Below are 15,559 nucleotides of genomic sequence, written 5' to 3'. Positions count from 1 at the left end.
AGAGAGGTGGGGGGCAGGGTGAGAGGGAGACAGTCTTCACTGAGCATTCTCTTTGAATTTGCTAATCATATGCACCCATTACTTTCAAAAGAAGATACACAAGGGCTTTCCGGGTGTTTTTCTTCTATGTATTTCTGTATGGCCAAGGAAAGGTACCAATTACTCTCCTCTCCCAAGTCGAACAGACAGTAAAATAGCAACATTAATTTGACATCACCTACCGTGATCTTTTTGTGGTCGGGAAACTCAAGGCCAAAATAGTCACCTTCCACAAGGTTGAGGTGGTTGCAAACTGCATCCAGCAACACTTTCCCCGGGGCTCTTTGCTGAAAACAGAAACAACAGGCGTTATGCCCTCTAGAAAGGCCGTGATGAAAACAAACAACCATGGCTCCCACCACAGGAAGCCTCTTTATTCTTGAGTCTTCAGCTCCTTCGAGCTTGCCACCACCCACCTCCAAGACACTCCACTACCCATGCATACCGCTGGGCCCCTCCTCATGCTCTTCTCACACTTAGATGCTGATCTCTGGGCCCCTCCTCATGCTCTTCTCACACTTAGATGCTGATCTCTGCCATTTTCTCCCCACCCAATCCCAGGCACCACCCTCTTTTTTTTTTTTTTTAATAATAGACTGTTTTTTAGAGCAGTTTTAGGTTTACAGAAAATTGAGTGGAAAGTACAGCGAGTTCCCACACAGCTCTCCCCACCACACACACAGTGTCCCTACTATTAACATCTTGCATTAGTTTGTACATTTGTTACAACTATTGAGCCAATATTGATACATTATCATCACCCAAAGCCCATAGTTTATAGTAGGGTTCACTCTCCCTGTTGTATAGTTCTATGGGTCTTGACAAATGCATAAAATCATGTATCCATCATTACAGGAACGTAGAGGATAGTTTCACCACCCTAAAAACCCACTGTGCTCCACCTACTCAACCCTTACCCCCTTCTTCCTGAACCCCTGGCAACCACTCATCTTTTTACTGTCTCCATAGTTTTGTCTTTTCCAGAATGTCATATAGTTGGAATTATATTGTACATAGCCTTTTCTGATTGGCTTCTTTCACTTAGCAATATGCATCCAGGTCCCTACATGTCTTCTTAGTTCATTCCTTTTTATTGCTGAATAATATTCCACTACCTGGATGGACCACAGTTTGTTTATCCATTCATCTCCCGAAGGCCATCTTGGTTACTCAAGTCTTGACAATTACGAATAAAGCTGCTATAAGTATTTGTGTGCAGGTTTCGTGTGGACATAAGTTTTCAACTCATGATCCTGTGTGCTTTTTGTGGCAGTTAAAACCCTATTCCTGTTCCTTTCTCTTCCTCCAAAAATAAGGCAGAATTTATGGCTTTCCTCTCTAGCTCTCATAGCACTGTGTGCAGACTCCCATCTAGACTACATGCACATTGATGGTAAAGGCCTAAAGACCAACCAATTTTGTTGAAATGAATGAACAAATGATTGAAAGTTACTCACTCCACTGTATTATATATAGTTAAGAATATGAGTCTGTCTCCCCAATTAAATTCTGGGCTACTTATTCACCTTTATATTGTTATTGCCTGCAGAGTGCCTGGCATTCAATCAATGTCTGCTGAAATCAATACTACACATGCATTTTCTCTAAACTGAATCTACAGGTAAGGGGAGTATGATATATAAGAACAAAATTTCTACCCCAAACGCTTAGAATCATATGCCTTGGTTTCTCTTCACCATCTGGCAGATTCCTAACGATGCACTAGCAAAACAGATCTATTTCCACCATTTCCACCACCTGCATCTCCCAGAAATCAAACACTGGAAGAAAAATGTCTCCATTTACTGCTTTTATACTTTCACCTCCCCTCTGAGAAGAGCAGAGCATTTTAGGAACCAATTAGTAACCCAGGAGACTGACAGTGGGAGGCAGAGCCTGACCAGTATGATGATGGGCACGTCCATTAGCCCGCCCTAGCGTGACCTGAGGAGCCATCAAAGATGCTTCAGTGTCCAGTGATAAAGCATCTTTTTTTTTTACATGGATGCCACTTTATGTTCCCATATTCTGCATCACTGAAATCCAGAAGATATTCACAGCTATCTAAAGGTGTGCAATATTCTCCATGGATAATCCCAAACTCACTGGGCTCTAGACTTTGAATGCCTGGTCCAAGGGTCACTGGTAGAATCATTTCACTTGCACCAGTGGCAGGAGTAACATGTGGTCACGTGTAAACCACATTCTTCTCTGTCAAATGTACGCCCCCCCCCCACATAAACCTGTATTTATTCAGTGGACTTAAGGGCCACATAGATTACTGGTCACCAACCCTATTTTCCATCTCTGTGGTACAACAATCTGCCCTATTCAGTTATGCTGAGAGCACTAGGGAATTCATCAGCCAGGCTCATGGGGCTCCTGGCTTCAAGTTCTCACACCTACCTCCAAAGAGCTACACGAATAACATGCACAGCTACTCGTTCGAGGCCCTCCCTCAGTCCAGTAGGATCTGTAGACAGGATTAAAAACATTATAGACACAGGCCAAGGGCTATGAAGTTGTGGAAGAATTCCTAGATCATAAGGTTTTTTTTAAGGGAAGACCACATTCTAGCTTCACAATTCTTCTTTCTCACCATCCTTGACATTTCCTATTTGTTACCAAATGAACCACCAATTACCTGACCAGCTGGCAAGTACTCAGATTTCCCAAAGAATTCCTGGAACTAAGAGAACTTGATAACTTCATCTAGATTTACAGGGTCTGGGAAATGAGACTTTACAATTCAATGCTGAAAGTCTAAACAATGTCACTATACAATGGATGTCTTTACGGACATGCTGTTCAACTAAGCACTTTATGGAACATGCAGAGGAGAGGTAGCGTTACCATCTGAATCAGGTCTTTACTGAGTCAGCAGAGATTTCTGTGAACACATCAAGCATATCCTGGTAATAATAAGAGGCTGTGTTGAGCCCTAGAATCTGCAGCATTACTTCAGCATCTCAAATACCACTATGTTCAGCAGAGATAAGCACGGCTAATGACTTCCTGCAGAATGATGGGTTGAAAATAGATGCTTGGAATCTAGTTAATAAAGGATATAACTCTGGTCTCAATTCTTAAAAATTTCCTTAAAACTTATTATTTTGTACAAATCCTTATGCAAAATGATTTTTCTAGGGTGCCAAAATTTTTATACAGGGAGAAGTCCATTTAGAATTTGAATATTACAGCTCCTAAATCTCATCAATAAAATAGATGCCCATAAAGTATTATATGAATTCCCCTGTGAATGCTGGCTCCATTCAGGGATATAAGGAAAGCCAGAATGCAGCATTGCTAGAAAGTATGTATTAGGGTTTATTTTTTATTTATTTATTTATTTTTTATTTTTTTGTGAGGAAGATCAGCCCTGAGCTAACATCCGTGCTAATCCTCCTCATTTGCTGAAGAAGACTGGCTCTGAGCTAACATCTATTGCCAATCCTCCTCCTTTTTTTTCCCCAAAGCCCCAGTAGATAGTTGTATGTCACAGCTGCACATCCTTCTAGTTGCTGTATGTGGGAGGCGGCCTCAGCATGGCCGGAGAAGCGGTGCGTCGGTGCGCGCCGGGGATCCGAACCCCGGGCTGCCAGCAGGGAGCGCGCGCACTTAACCGCTAAGCCACGGGGCCGGCCCTGTACTAGGGCTTAAATGCAGCCACTACATGACACGTTCATAGGTAAATGGCACCCAGCATTGACACCCCAACGTGTACCAGGCAGCTACGGCCTAAAATGCCTCCAGACACCATGACACAAAACGTCAGGGACTCTGTTTCCCTTTCTTTCAGGAGAAGGAGTAGAACTGTCGGGGTGTATCCACACACCCAGGGCTGAATTCTGCTTCAGAGAAAGCATCTCAGAGAAGGGAAGCAGGGAAAGAGTTTCATCCTCATTCTTTAAGAAAAATTATCCCTCTTTTTCTTGCTATATGGATTTACTCCAGCAGTCTGCAACATCATTTCTCTGCACTCGTCTCCAATGAATTCTTTTGAACTTCACACTAAAAGTTAATTCTGTCAAAATCATATCACAGAACATAAAATGAATAGCAGTGATGGTTGCACAGCATTGTGAAGGCACTTAATGCCACTGAATTGAATACTTAAAAATGGTAAATTTTATGTTATATATATTTTACCACAATAAAAAAATGCAGAAGAAAAAGGCAAAAAAAAAAAAGTAACTGAGGATGAGGTTCATATCTATAAACGACTGGAGAGAGTCAGGCACAATAGAATCTGTTTCAAGTTTTTTATTTTGGTGAGGAAGAGTAGCCTTGAGCTAACATCTGTTGCCAATCCTCCTCCTTTTGCTGAGGAAGATTGGCCCTGGGCTAACATCCGTGCCCATCTTCCTCTACTTTATATGGGACACCGCCACAGCATGGCTTGATAAGCGGTGCACAGGTCCACGCCCAGGATAACCTGCGAACCCGAGTCGCAGAAGTGGAGCCTGCGAACTTAACCACTACGCCCCCGACCCGGCCTCCTAAACTATTTTTAAGAACAAGAAATAAAGAATCCATTTTCTTTACATTAGATCTTAGGATAATATTGAGGGGTAGGACCCAGCTCCAGTAGAGTGGCTGCAAAGGGCCTTATCAATGGGGAGAATGAGCGTGTGTGCACTAGATGTTCACTGATATTTCTCAGCACAAAGAGCTCTTTTACATGTCTGGCAAAAAAGCATAAAATGAGCATCGTTGGAAGTAACTACAAGTTATGCATTTGGTGCAGGCTCTGCACTAGAAGCTGATGGTGGGGTTCAAAAGCTACAATCCACTAGCTAGTCTTTTATTGTTAAAACAAACTTGTAAGTAAGTCCAAGTCTGAATGGGGAAAAAGGGGCAACAGCATAGATTAAGCTGGCAGAACACAAAGAAGAGATTCTGAGAAAAATTCATCTGTAAAAGTACTTTCTCAAAGAGCCACTTTTTAAAGATACACACACACCAGCATGCACACATGCACTCATTTATATTTAAGACTCACAAGCTGTCATTCATGACGAAAGGAAATCAAATTATTTAGGCATCATTTGAAAACCTGTATATGTTAGCATGGTTTAATATGAAAGGGATGTTATGACAAATTAATTTTTTTAACTGTCCCCAAATGCTGTACTGGGGGTGAAGGGACAGACCTCTAAGACTCCCACAGCCTCTAAGAAACTACCAGTCTGGCCGACCCCACACACTGCCAGTCTTGATTACAATATTCTAGAAGTGTACTCCTTAAAGAAAAGAAATCAGATAGCAACTATATGTTTTATTTTGGAGAACAAATCAGCAATTAGTGAAACTACATAATCACATTTTTATCACTTTTTTCTTATTGGGCTACTTTTAATTATGCTCCAAAAGGCATTTGAATTTGAATCTAATGCACAAATAAGCTGGCTGATTTCAAACTGTGTGTTCCTATTGCTTTCTCCATTTTGAACTGGATTTTCATAGAATCCTATAAAATCAAATTATAGGAGGAAGTTTACATTCTTGGGGAATGTCTGGCAACTAAGCATTGAATAATAAATAGTACGAACATTCACATATAGCCTCAAGATATGAAAAATAGTGAATCAAAGTGGCTTTAGTTTATTGTACCTTTAAAATATGTCTCTGCCTTCAGGTTATTTCTATTATGTGAAGTTTTATGCAGGAATATTTCTTTCTCCTCTAAAAGAAGAAAGACACAATTCTTTCTGGGTTGGGGGTGGAGTCTCCTCCCGCTCCCCACCTCCTCAAAGGGTCTGAACAAATGATTCATCCTACTTGAAAGGCTAAGGTGCTGCCTTTCTGGAATAATCTCACGGACAGAAATCTATAAAGATAACGTTTGCCCAGGTTTACAAAATTTGCATCTGCTGAGGTTTCAGAGAGCTGTTTCTGGAAGTGCTTTGTTTTTTCTGGTTTGGGATTAATGTAACCATGACAACAAGGGCATGCTCTTATCCAGCAGTGGGGAATGGCTTCTCTCAAAGGCCTTGGCCCCCTGTTTCCTACCATTAATACCTATTAGAATATTGTTCACAGTTCTATAACCCACTAACCCTCAACCTGTCTGATCTCAAGGTGTTATAACACTGCAGATTTCCCCACAACCCTTCAGTAGTTTGTAACCAGGTGGGTAGAAGTGTTGATAACTATAATGGGTTGAGGAGTCTGGCGTACGGTGATCAGGCAAGTAGCCACGTGCAGGCACTGTGCTAAGAATCAAAGGAACAGAAATCAGTACAACTGTCTCTGAGTTGGGGGTGTAGACAAATAAACAGCTAAATTAGAATATGTGGTAAGTGCTATGTGAGAGAAAGAGAGAGAGAAAGCGTGCATGAGCACTCTTGGGTGTCTCTTCTTATAAGAACATTAATCCTAATGTATCACAGCTTCACCCTTATACCTTTATTCGACATTAATTACTTCCTTACTCCGGATACAGCCACATTGGGAGTTAGGGCTTCAACATATGAATTTGGGGGGGACACAGTTTAGTCCACAGGACATGGAGTCATGAAAGGACTAGAGACGGTATCATCTACCCCCTAGGATCGATGGGAGAATTAAATAAAACTATGACTGCGAAGTGTTTAGCAAAGGACCTGGCACCTAACACAAGTTCTCTATTATTGTTGCTGCTACTGTGATGAGGAAACGCTAATTTATAGAAGTAATGGCCGGGGAATGGGCTGACATTGAGAAGGAGGACCCATTCCCCTTCCTACCCCCTCTGCACATAGTCAGGAGCTGTCAATGAAGCAGAAGGTCAAGGAGAGTACAATTTGAGGAATTCCACATGAACCCACCCATCTGTCCATAAATACTTATTTTTCTTAGAAATTTTAGCACAAGGCCACTGCCAGACTGGGCTTAACATAAACAATAAAACGAATGTCAGACTTGTAGCTAAATATGCAGACTGAATACGTGCAGCATATCTCCACTATACCCAGAAATCCTGCTTAAAAAAAAGTGAAAGAATGAGAAAAGGAATAAATTCATAGGAAACAGAGAAAACGAGAGAAGAGCCAGCAGGTGAGAGATTTCCCGCAAATTGTAGAAGATGACAGAGGAGAAACTGAAATCTAATTACAGAGGAGAAGAGAGAGAGTCAGCACCAGGAAGCAGCCAAATTACGCAGAACTCCCCAAAGTTCAGAAGTGGGAGAAGCCAGGAATTTCCGATAATGCAGGGGAGAGTAAAAAACTTTTAAAAAACACTGTAATTTGTATCCTCATATAGCTTGAGTTTATAACAAAAAAACACTCCAGAAGATTATAAAAAGGAATATTTGGATTAAAAGAAAGAGCTCTTAGAAATAAAAAACAGCACAGCAGAAATAAAAGTTTCACTAGCAGAGTTTAAAGGTACAGTTGAGAACTCTCCTAGAACCCAGACCTGACGACAAAGAGATGGCAAGGAGAGGACGTAAGACACCTGAGGCTCAGCTCAAGAGTTCCAGCTTCTGAAGAATGTGACTTCTAGACAAAGAGACCCAAGAGCGAAAGGAAATTATGCAAGAGTAATATAAGGAAATTTTCCAGAACTGAAGGGTATAACTTTCTAGATTGAAAAGTGCCAGAGAGTTATCTCACAGAACGAATGAGTACAATCCATTTCATGGCAAATTATGGGGAAATTTTGGAACACAATGAACAAAAAGAAGATTCTAAAAGTTAGGAGAGAGAAAAGCAATGGCCAGTGAATCAGAAGGGCACTGGACTTCTTGACAGCACATTAGAAGTCAGAACAGATAGGATTTTCCCTTATGGGACATCAATAATAATGTCTATGTGACCCGTGGAGTAAATAAATACACTGGAGGCCAGATGCTGCTGCCCTGCGGGCTCCCCCTGTGGGTGGAGGGACCAATACATCTGCACACCAGCAGCTCGTCTGAGCTACACGCCCTGGGACACTCCAGGCTGGAGGACACAGAGTTGCCATGGTCATACTCGCTGTGGAGCCGGGATTCAAATCCAGCTTCAGAGGATCTGCTCCTAACCATTAAGCCTCAGTGTTTTTCGATTTTCACTCTTAATTCTTTCAAGACTTACACCCATAATTTTGATGACCCTAATTGTCCTGGAGAAAACTTGCTGATAAAACCAAGGAAAGAGGCTGCTGCTTCCCAAGTGCTATAACTCGAGGCACCAAAGCTGGTTAGTAGGATGTACAGTATGATACAGATAGTATGAGCATAGTATGACAGTCCCTGCAAGTTAGGGTGAGTGTCACATTAGCCAATCATGTCACATAAGCCAATCTGCTGCAAAGACAGGACTCCTTAGTGAGCAAAGACATGGACAGCTGAAATGTGGGAGATTTTGCTCATGTTGTTTCTCCAGCCCTTGGGTGACTTAGGGAGGCAGTATAATGTAATTATTAAGAATACAAACTCTAGAGACATCCGCCTTCTTGTAAATCCCACATCTCCACTCCATGGCAGTGTGACCTTGGGCAAGTTACTCTTTGGGTCTCAGTTCCCTCTTCTGTAGAATGGGCATAATAACTGAACCACTTCATAGGGTTGTGGTCAGGATTAAATGACTTAGTATACACCCAGCTCTTAGGATAGTAGCCAGTACTCAGGAAGCTCTACCAAGTGTTAGCAATGATGATGATGATGATGATGATGATGATAAGGGAGGAGGAGGAGGAAGAAGAAAATGACTCAAAAGCTGAACAGCACACCTGGTGGGAGCCTCATCAGCAAACTGATCACCATCGCTGTGAAATGGCAACCAGAGCAAGAACAGGAACTCCAACTTTAAACCCAAAGTTGGGGAGCGGGGACAAGTCTTTTCTCCTGGAAGAATGTAGCTAAATGTTTAGGCCTGCCCATCCACTTGGTCCACAAACACCGCGAGTCTTCCTCCTCCCTCCTCGCGGCGGCTCCAAGGGTGGCCACGCTGTCTGCGAGGACACACTGTGCTCCTTGTTCCCTCTGCACTGAGCCCCAGCCTTCAGAACACTCGTTAAACACACTTCAGATTGGATTTCAGAGTCCCCGACTCCAGGCAGCGAAGAGAATGGGCCCTTTCAGCTCCTTTGCTGTAATTTAGCTACATTATAAGCACAGCGTCATTAACACAGAACTCCCCTTTTTCCTTTACCCCACCCCCGCGCCCGTGTGCACACGTGTGCGCGCGCGCAGGAAGGATTTCCATTGCTTTCTTGCAAACCTGTAATCCAGTGAGCAAAAGAAGAAAAATGTTTATGGAGAACTCGGCTATTCATGGTGCTAGGTTTGTTTGCTCTTCACCTTGAACAACTCATTGTCTTTTGATCACTTTTAGAAGTAGATAAATAAAAAATTCCAAAATTTACCAAAAAAAATCCTGCTTGACATTTTGTTACCTTAAATATCCACTGAGCAGGGAATAAAATATCACACAAATAATGAATAAGGCAAGTATAAACCAGATTATGACTTCTCAAGGAAAGCATTACGCCCTTTCCGGCAACAGAAAAATGCTTGCATTTTCCTTATGTCTATTTAGATTGGCACTTTTCTCTTTGGGCTCAGTGGCCTAATTAAGCCTCAAAAGTGCATTCAGCCTGCTGAGCCTGAACTTTCTGAAAATACACCCCATATCGTACAGTTGGCCTCCAAAATTATTATTCCAAAGGAAGACAGAGAGTAGATACTTTATTGAATTTAGCTTAACGTTTGAACAGAAAGGTGAAGACTTTGTAAAACAGCCACCAAATAACCTATGTGGTTCCTGGTTCTCATCTTTCTTTAATGTGCAGGCAGAGCTCTTCTACCTCGTTTCTGAAACACAGCCTTTCCCCAAGAACCAGTCTCCAAGGTCCTTGGAGAACCGCCATGAACATTAAATGAAAGAAAAATTATTTTAAATGTTTACAGACACTTTCAACAGGAAACATTTTTTTGAAATTTTTTTTTTAAAGATTTTATTTATTTATTTTTTTCCCCCCAAAGCCCCAGTAGATAGTTGTATGTCACAGCTGCACATCCTTCTAGTTGCTGTATGTGGGACGTGGCCTCAGCATGGCCGGAGAAGCGGTGTGTCGGTGCGCGCCCGGGATCCGAACCCGGGCCGCCAGCAGCGGAGCGCGAGCACTTAACCGCTAAGCCACGGGGCCGGCCCTCAACAGGAAACATTTTTAATGTTTTTTCACTAGTCAGTAGGGAGAATGGGAACATTTTCTCATCCTGAAAAGGGATTTTTAAGTTGTTTTTTATGCATAAGGCTTTTAAATTAGAAATATGTAAATCCCAGTGTGAAAACACAGCTTTCAGGACCCTGTAAGAATTCTCAGCTCTGGAGTCCCCAGAAAACCTACCAAATAAATACTATTTATTTTTCATTCATTTTCGTGTCCTTCTCAGGTTTAATATTCTGTTAACAGTAGAAGTGACTGGGGCTGGGAGTGGCCTCCAGCTCCGGGTTTATGTACCTGCAGGGAGGTCAGAGTGCTAACCAAAGAGTCAGTACTTCTCCTCCTTTAAAAAACTGGAAAGCTCAGATTAACGTAAGCACAGAAGCTCTAGACTTAGGGAAAAGAAACTTACAAATAGGCATATAACAAAAGTACAAAAAGCATATCCAGTAGAGACAGAAAGTAGATGGTACAGAAAGTAGATGGTGTTTCCCAGGGGCAGGGGGCGGCTGGGGATGGAGAGTTCTTGTTTAATGGGTACAGAGTTCAGTTTGGGGAGTTGAAAAGAATTCTGGAGATGGATGGTGGTGACGGCTGCACAACAATGTGAATGTACTTAATGCCCCTGAACTGTACACTTAAAAATGCTTAAGGTGGTAACTTTTATATTATGTGTATTTTACCACAATAAAAAAATACGGGAAAAAAGTGTCCAAAAATACTGACAATCTACTGAAAGGACTGGTAAATTCGCAGGGGGTGGGGAGATACAGAAAAAGTTGAGCACTATAAAAAGTATTTTCATTATAAAGAAATTATACATTATAATTATAAAGAAAGATAGAGGGAAACCTAAATTTTATGTCATTTCCAGTGGATGAAGCTATCTATTATCATTAGGTAGAAAAATGTGTGAGATTACATTTGGGAGCAGCACAGAGTGGGGGAAGACAGGGGTTCTAGAGTTGTCAGGTCACAACTTCGATGCCTGGCTTGTCACTTACCTGCTACGTGGCCCAGGCAAGTGACATGCCCTGTCTGGGCACTGATTTTCCCATCTGAACAATGGAACAATGATACCCCCTAAAGAGGCGGTTGTGAGAATTAAATGAAGTAAATACACATAAAACGTCAAGCACCAGTGCCAGCATTTAGCAGGTACTTAATAAGTCATAGCTAACAATTATGCTTCATTTTTAGTTGAAACCTTTTCCAAGTTATTTCCAACCTTTGGTAGCTATGAAACCTCCCTCTTGAGTATTTCTAAGCCTCACTACACTCTAACTACTGTAAAATAAAATTTATACTTTCCTTATATTCTAGGATCTTCTGATGAAGTGTTAGGGAATGAGATAGTGGATATTAGAGGAAGGAGGAGGAAAAACAGTCTGTATGATCTACAAACTCAAAAACCACTAAAAAGCAAAAAAATTATATGTGTTCACTGTTGATGACAGTCCCTTCCTACCAGCAACTTGCTAGAGTAAGACTAAATGTAAGCATATAGACCCTAGACTTAGGAAAAAGAAACTTACAAATAAGTACATAACAAAAGCACACCCCAAAATACTGACAATCTACTAGAAGGACTGAAAGAGTCTGAATTAAACACACTTTTCCTTTCAGTATCAGACAACAATCTCCTTGGGTGTTAATAAACCACTTGCTGACAAAGAAGATCATTCTGCAGGGTTTACATACAGGTTCTTTAAGTTCTTACAAACTTAGAAATGCTGACCAACAGGATATAATTAAGAAGCTAATTCCAGTATAGCAACGATTCTGAGGGTATGCTGAATATCAGGTTCCCCTGGAAACTTCGTATCATCCATATCCTCTAACTCCATACATACCTATGATTCTGATTCACGCACACACTCACATACATCCATGGCGCACAAGAACTCGGAATTCGCGTGGCTTACCTTTCATGATATTCTTCTCAAATTCACCAGTTTGAATACCATGTTGAAATTTTTTTCATAATAATTTCGTTGTATTTTTCTGATGCATTTGACCTGTCACTTATGATTACCATCTGACTTATCACATAAATATTTCTCAACTAGCTTCTCAAGTCAGTTCTATCAGAAACAGTCATCATCTACTAAATCAGATGTGTTACTCCTCTGCTCAAAACTGAGTAGAAATCAGAGGGCTTACAATGGAAAACAAGGCCCCAGGGGATCTGCTCCACCCCATGTCACCTGTCTGAGCTCATATCCAACTGCAATCCCTCCTGCTCACTCCGCTCCAGCCACAGAAGCCTCCTTGCTGTTATCTGAGCATATTAGGCACACACCTGCCTCAGGTGCTTTGCACTGGCTGCTACCTCTGCCTGGAATGCTCTCTCCCCAGCAATCTTCATGAATAATTCCCTTACATCTTTCAAATCTTTCCACAACTGTCAGCTTCTCATAGGGTTCACCCTAAACACCCTACTTAAAACTGCAATTTGCCCCCATAACTCCATCCCTCTTATTCTGCTCTATTTCTTTTCATTTTTCACTCTCACACGTCCAAAATAGTGTACCTCTTTATAACGTTCCTTATCCATGGCTGTCTTTCTCTGAAAAGAATGCATACTCTGCTAGAACATGAATCTTCGTCAGTTTCATTCACTAGAACAGCATGATAGTGGGTCTCATAAAGATTTGCTGAATGTATGAATGAATGAAATCATTTTAAAACCATAATTCTCATGGAGAGACTAAAAAAGCAGTCTTTAACAAAAACAACTATAAGCTGGGGTCTAGATTCTAAAGCCAATTTGAGAATGTATTTTTATTTCAAGAAATTGTTGCTCAAAGAGTTGACATCTTCCAAAAGCCATGGATGCAAACCACTCATGAAAGGCCAACCATAGGGAAAACGCTAAGAAGAAAATGAGAAAATAAAGGATGACATTCTATTGACCAGGAAACATATGGCAAACTGGGCAATGATGTGCAACAAATCTAGTCATGTGACAGTCACACAGGGACAGAAACATCTACAGGACGACAGCATGGACACAGCAAAACCGTCACATCGCAAATAGTAATCGTTCATGTGGCCTCTCTGCCTTATCCCTCAGACGGCTCTAATGAACACACCAAATATGTGATATAAAAGGAGGGTTGTGTTCTTTCTAAAGCTGTTCAGAGAATACACCAATGTGCTGACTGCTTCTGGGGCAGAGCTTTTGGAGTATCCAAACTTTGGTTTCCTTTTGAATGAGTTCACTAGTTTGTTCTTGTGTGATTATTTCAAAATTTGGTAAAGAGAAAGATGTCTTGGATTTAGCACATTCTGTTGTTAATTCACACTGGTTTTCAGTTTTGGGCTCAGTCCAAGCCCCTTTTTATAAAACCTTATTCTGAAGTAGAACATCCCAGCAGTCAGCATTTTAGCGATACTTTACTTTCATGTGGTGTCACCCCTGCTCAGCTGGCGGTGGGAAAATGGAAGGCAAAGGCAAGATATACGATAAACAGCATGGGTATAGATGACACCTTTTAAATAAAATCCTGCGCAGTTATAACTTAGTAACATGGGCAGCCTACAGCATCCAAATACCACCATCAGGAGCAAAGCCATATTTGAAAAAAGGTAAAACGTGAAAGCTGTTTCGGAAAAAACAAAACCAAGCAATTAAGTGCTATCTTTAAAAACAGTCCTCCAATTAAGTGCTATCTTTAAAAACAGTCCTCCAAGATCTGAGATAGCATTCAAAACGTTTACCTGCAGTGGTGACAGACAGCAAGGGACACACACAACTGAAGACTGAGAGTGTTCCCCTTGATAAAGAGCTCAGGTTATTCCGAGTGATAACATTCTATCAATAGTGTGTACTCATTAAATGCATTTGATCCAAATTTATAAACAATTACATTAGTGCTAAAAACAAATTAAATTAAAATACCAGGGGGCAATAAGCACATTTTGAAACAAAGACTCTGTCATCTGTCGAAAATTAAACACATACTGATTACAGAAGTATAGTTCACAGGTTTGCCTATAAATTGGATAGTTAGACTCAATTCTGGCTGACACAGGCAGGAAAAAGATCTAGTGTTTAAAGCTTGGATTGGCCTTTCACCATTGAATTTCTTAGTTATTCATGCAAAATAACTTGGACATATTTTGAACAGTGATGCCACCATGCCCAAAGAAACCCTAATTATAACTCCACATACTCGTAGGTCTATGCTTGCACTCTATTTTACGAAACCACTGTGAAAATTACATATTTTTCTCTCCTCCTTAAAGGCATGATTAGTCCAAATTGCACTGAAGCAGGAGAGAAGACTCAGGAATGAATATGTTTGTAAAAGAAAGCAGGGAACGAATTCACAGAAACAGAAAGTATAACGGTGGTTATCAGTGGCTGGGGGAGGGGAAAGTAGGAGTCGCTGTTTAATGGGTATAGAGTTTCAGATTTGCAGGATGAAAAGGTTCTGGAGATCTGTTTCACAACAAGGTGAATATACTTAACACTACTGGACTGTACACTTGAAATGGGTAAGATGGTAAATTTTCCATGTGTTTTTAACCACAATTTAAAATAAAGAAAAGAAAAGAAAAGAAAGCAAGGAAGACTAAATCTCTAAATCTGAGCCTGTGAAAAAGAATCTTTCTTTAATGATACTATAGGCCAGGCTGGTTTATTAACTGCATGGAACAGAGATATAAAGCAGAAACAAAACACTATAGACAGGTGACGTTCATGCACTTGAATGTTTTTTTGCATGTGTTTATTCATTACCAAGTAGATGGAGCAATTTTGTCTTTACGTTTGATTTTCATTCATTTTTCAAAGCAGTCATCTATTGACAGATTGCCCAATGGAAAAACTTCAAAAGCACTTATTATATTGTTAACAGCTCCCTTTTAACTCAATGTGCCTCCAAGTCTGTCAGGCAAACCTATGAAGGGCAGGGATAAAACAAGCTTTGTTTTCTCTGCTGAAACGCCCTGGGGCTGCTCCAGGATATTGGGAACACGGGGAAGCTTTCGGACCCTGCTGGTTTCAGTTTTCTCGTTTAAAAAGAAAATGAGACATAACTCTAACCAACATGCTGTTTTACCAATTCCTCAGACACACATTCTTTCTCTATGACAGCTCTGTAAAGACCAAACTGGAAAAGCTACAAATATTAAGATAAATATTCTTGAGAAATCTTCCGGGTATGCGTTCGTGAAGGTGCCTCTCCAACTTATCAATGACTTTTGACACACATGTGTACTTCTGAATTAAGGAACCTGATTTTGAGTTCACAGGTACAAGATGGATTAGCAAGTTAGGCAGGATCAGCCTTTCCTCTGGATTTCAGTGTGTAACCCTCCACCCAGATGTCACCAGCAGCTCATCAATGAAGAAAGTGGAAAAGTGTTGATGAGACAG

General features: G+C 41.0%; 1 protein-coding gene across 4 annotated transcripts in view; it reads right to left on the bottom strand.

Annotated features, from left to right (window-relative positions):
* The window catches only part of FARP1 (FERM, ARH/RhoGEF and pleckstrin domain protein 1), a 285,713-nt gene that overhangs the window by 101,442 nt on the left and 168,712 nt on the right, over positions 1-15,559 (bottom strand). For 3 of the 4 annotated variants that reach the window (XM_058548404.1, XM_058548406.1, XM_058548403.1), the window contains exon 3: positions 222-326. In XM_058548404.1, the coding sequence (XP_058404387.1) occupies positions 222-326 (105 nt within the window). Of the gene's footprint in view, positions 1-221; positions 327-2,445; positions 2,513-15,559 lie in introns of all 4 variants that reach the window. The other variant, XM_058548405.1, reaches the window with a different exon arrangement.

Source organism: Diceros bicornis, chromosome 9 (assembly GCF_020826845.1).
Source record: "Diceros bicornis minor isolate mBicDic1 chromosome 9, mDicBic1.mat.cur, whole genome shotgun sequence".
Lineage (NCBI taxonomy): Eukaryota > Metazoa > Chordata > Mammalia > Perissodactyla > Rhinocerotidae > Diceros > Diceros bicornis.
The sequence above is the reverse complement of the archived record's forward strand: the minus strand, read 5'-3'. Positions and strand labels throughout refer to the sequence as shown.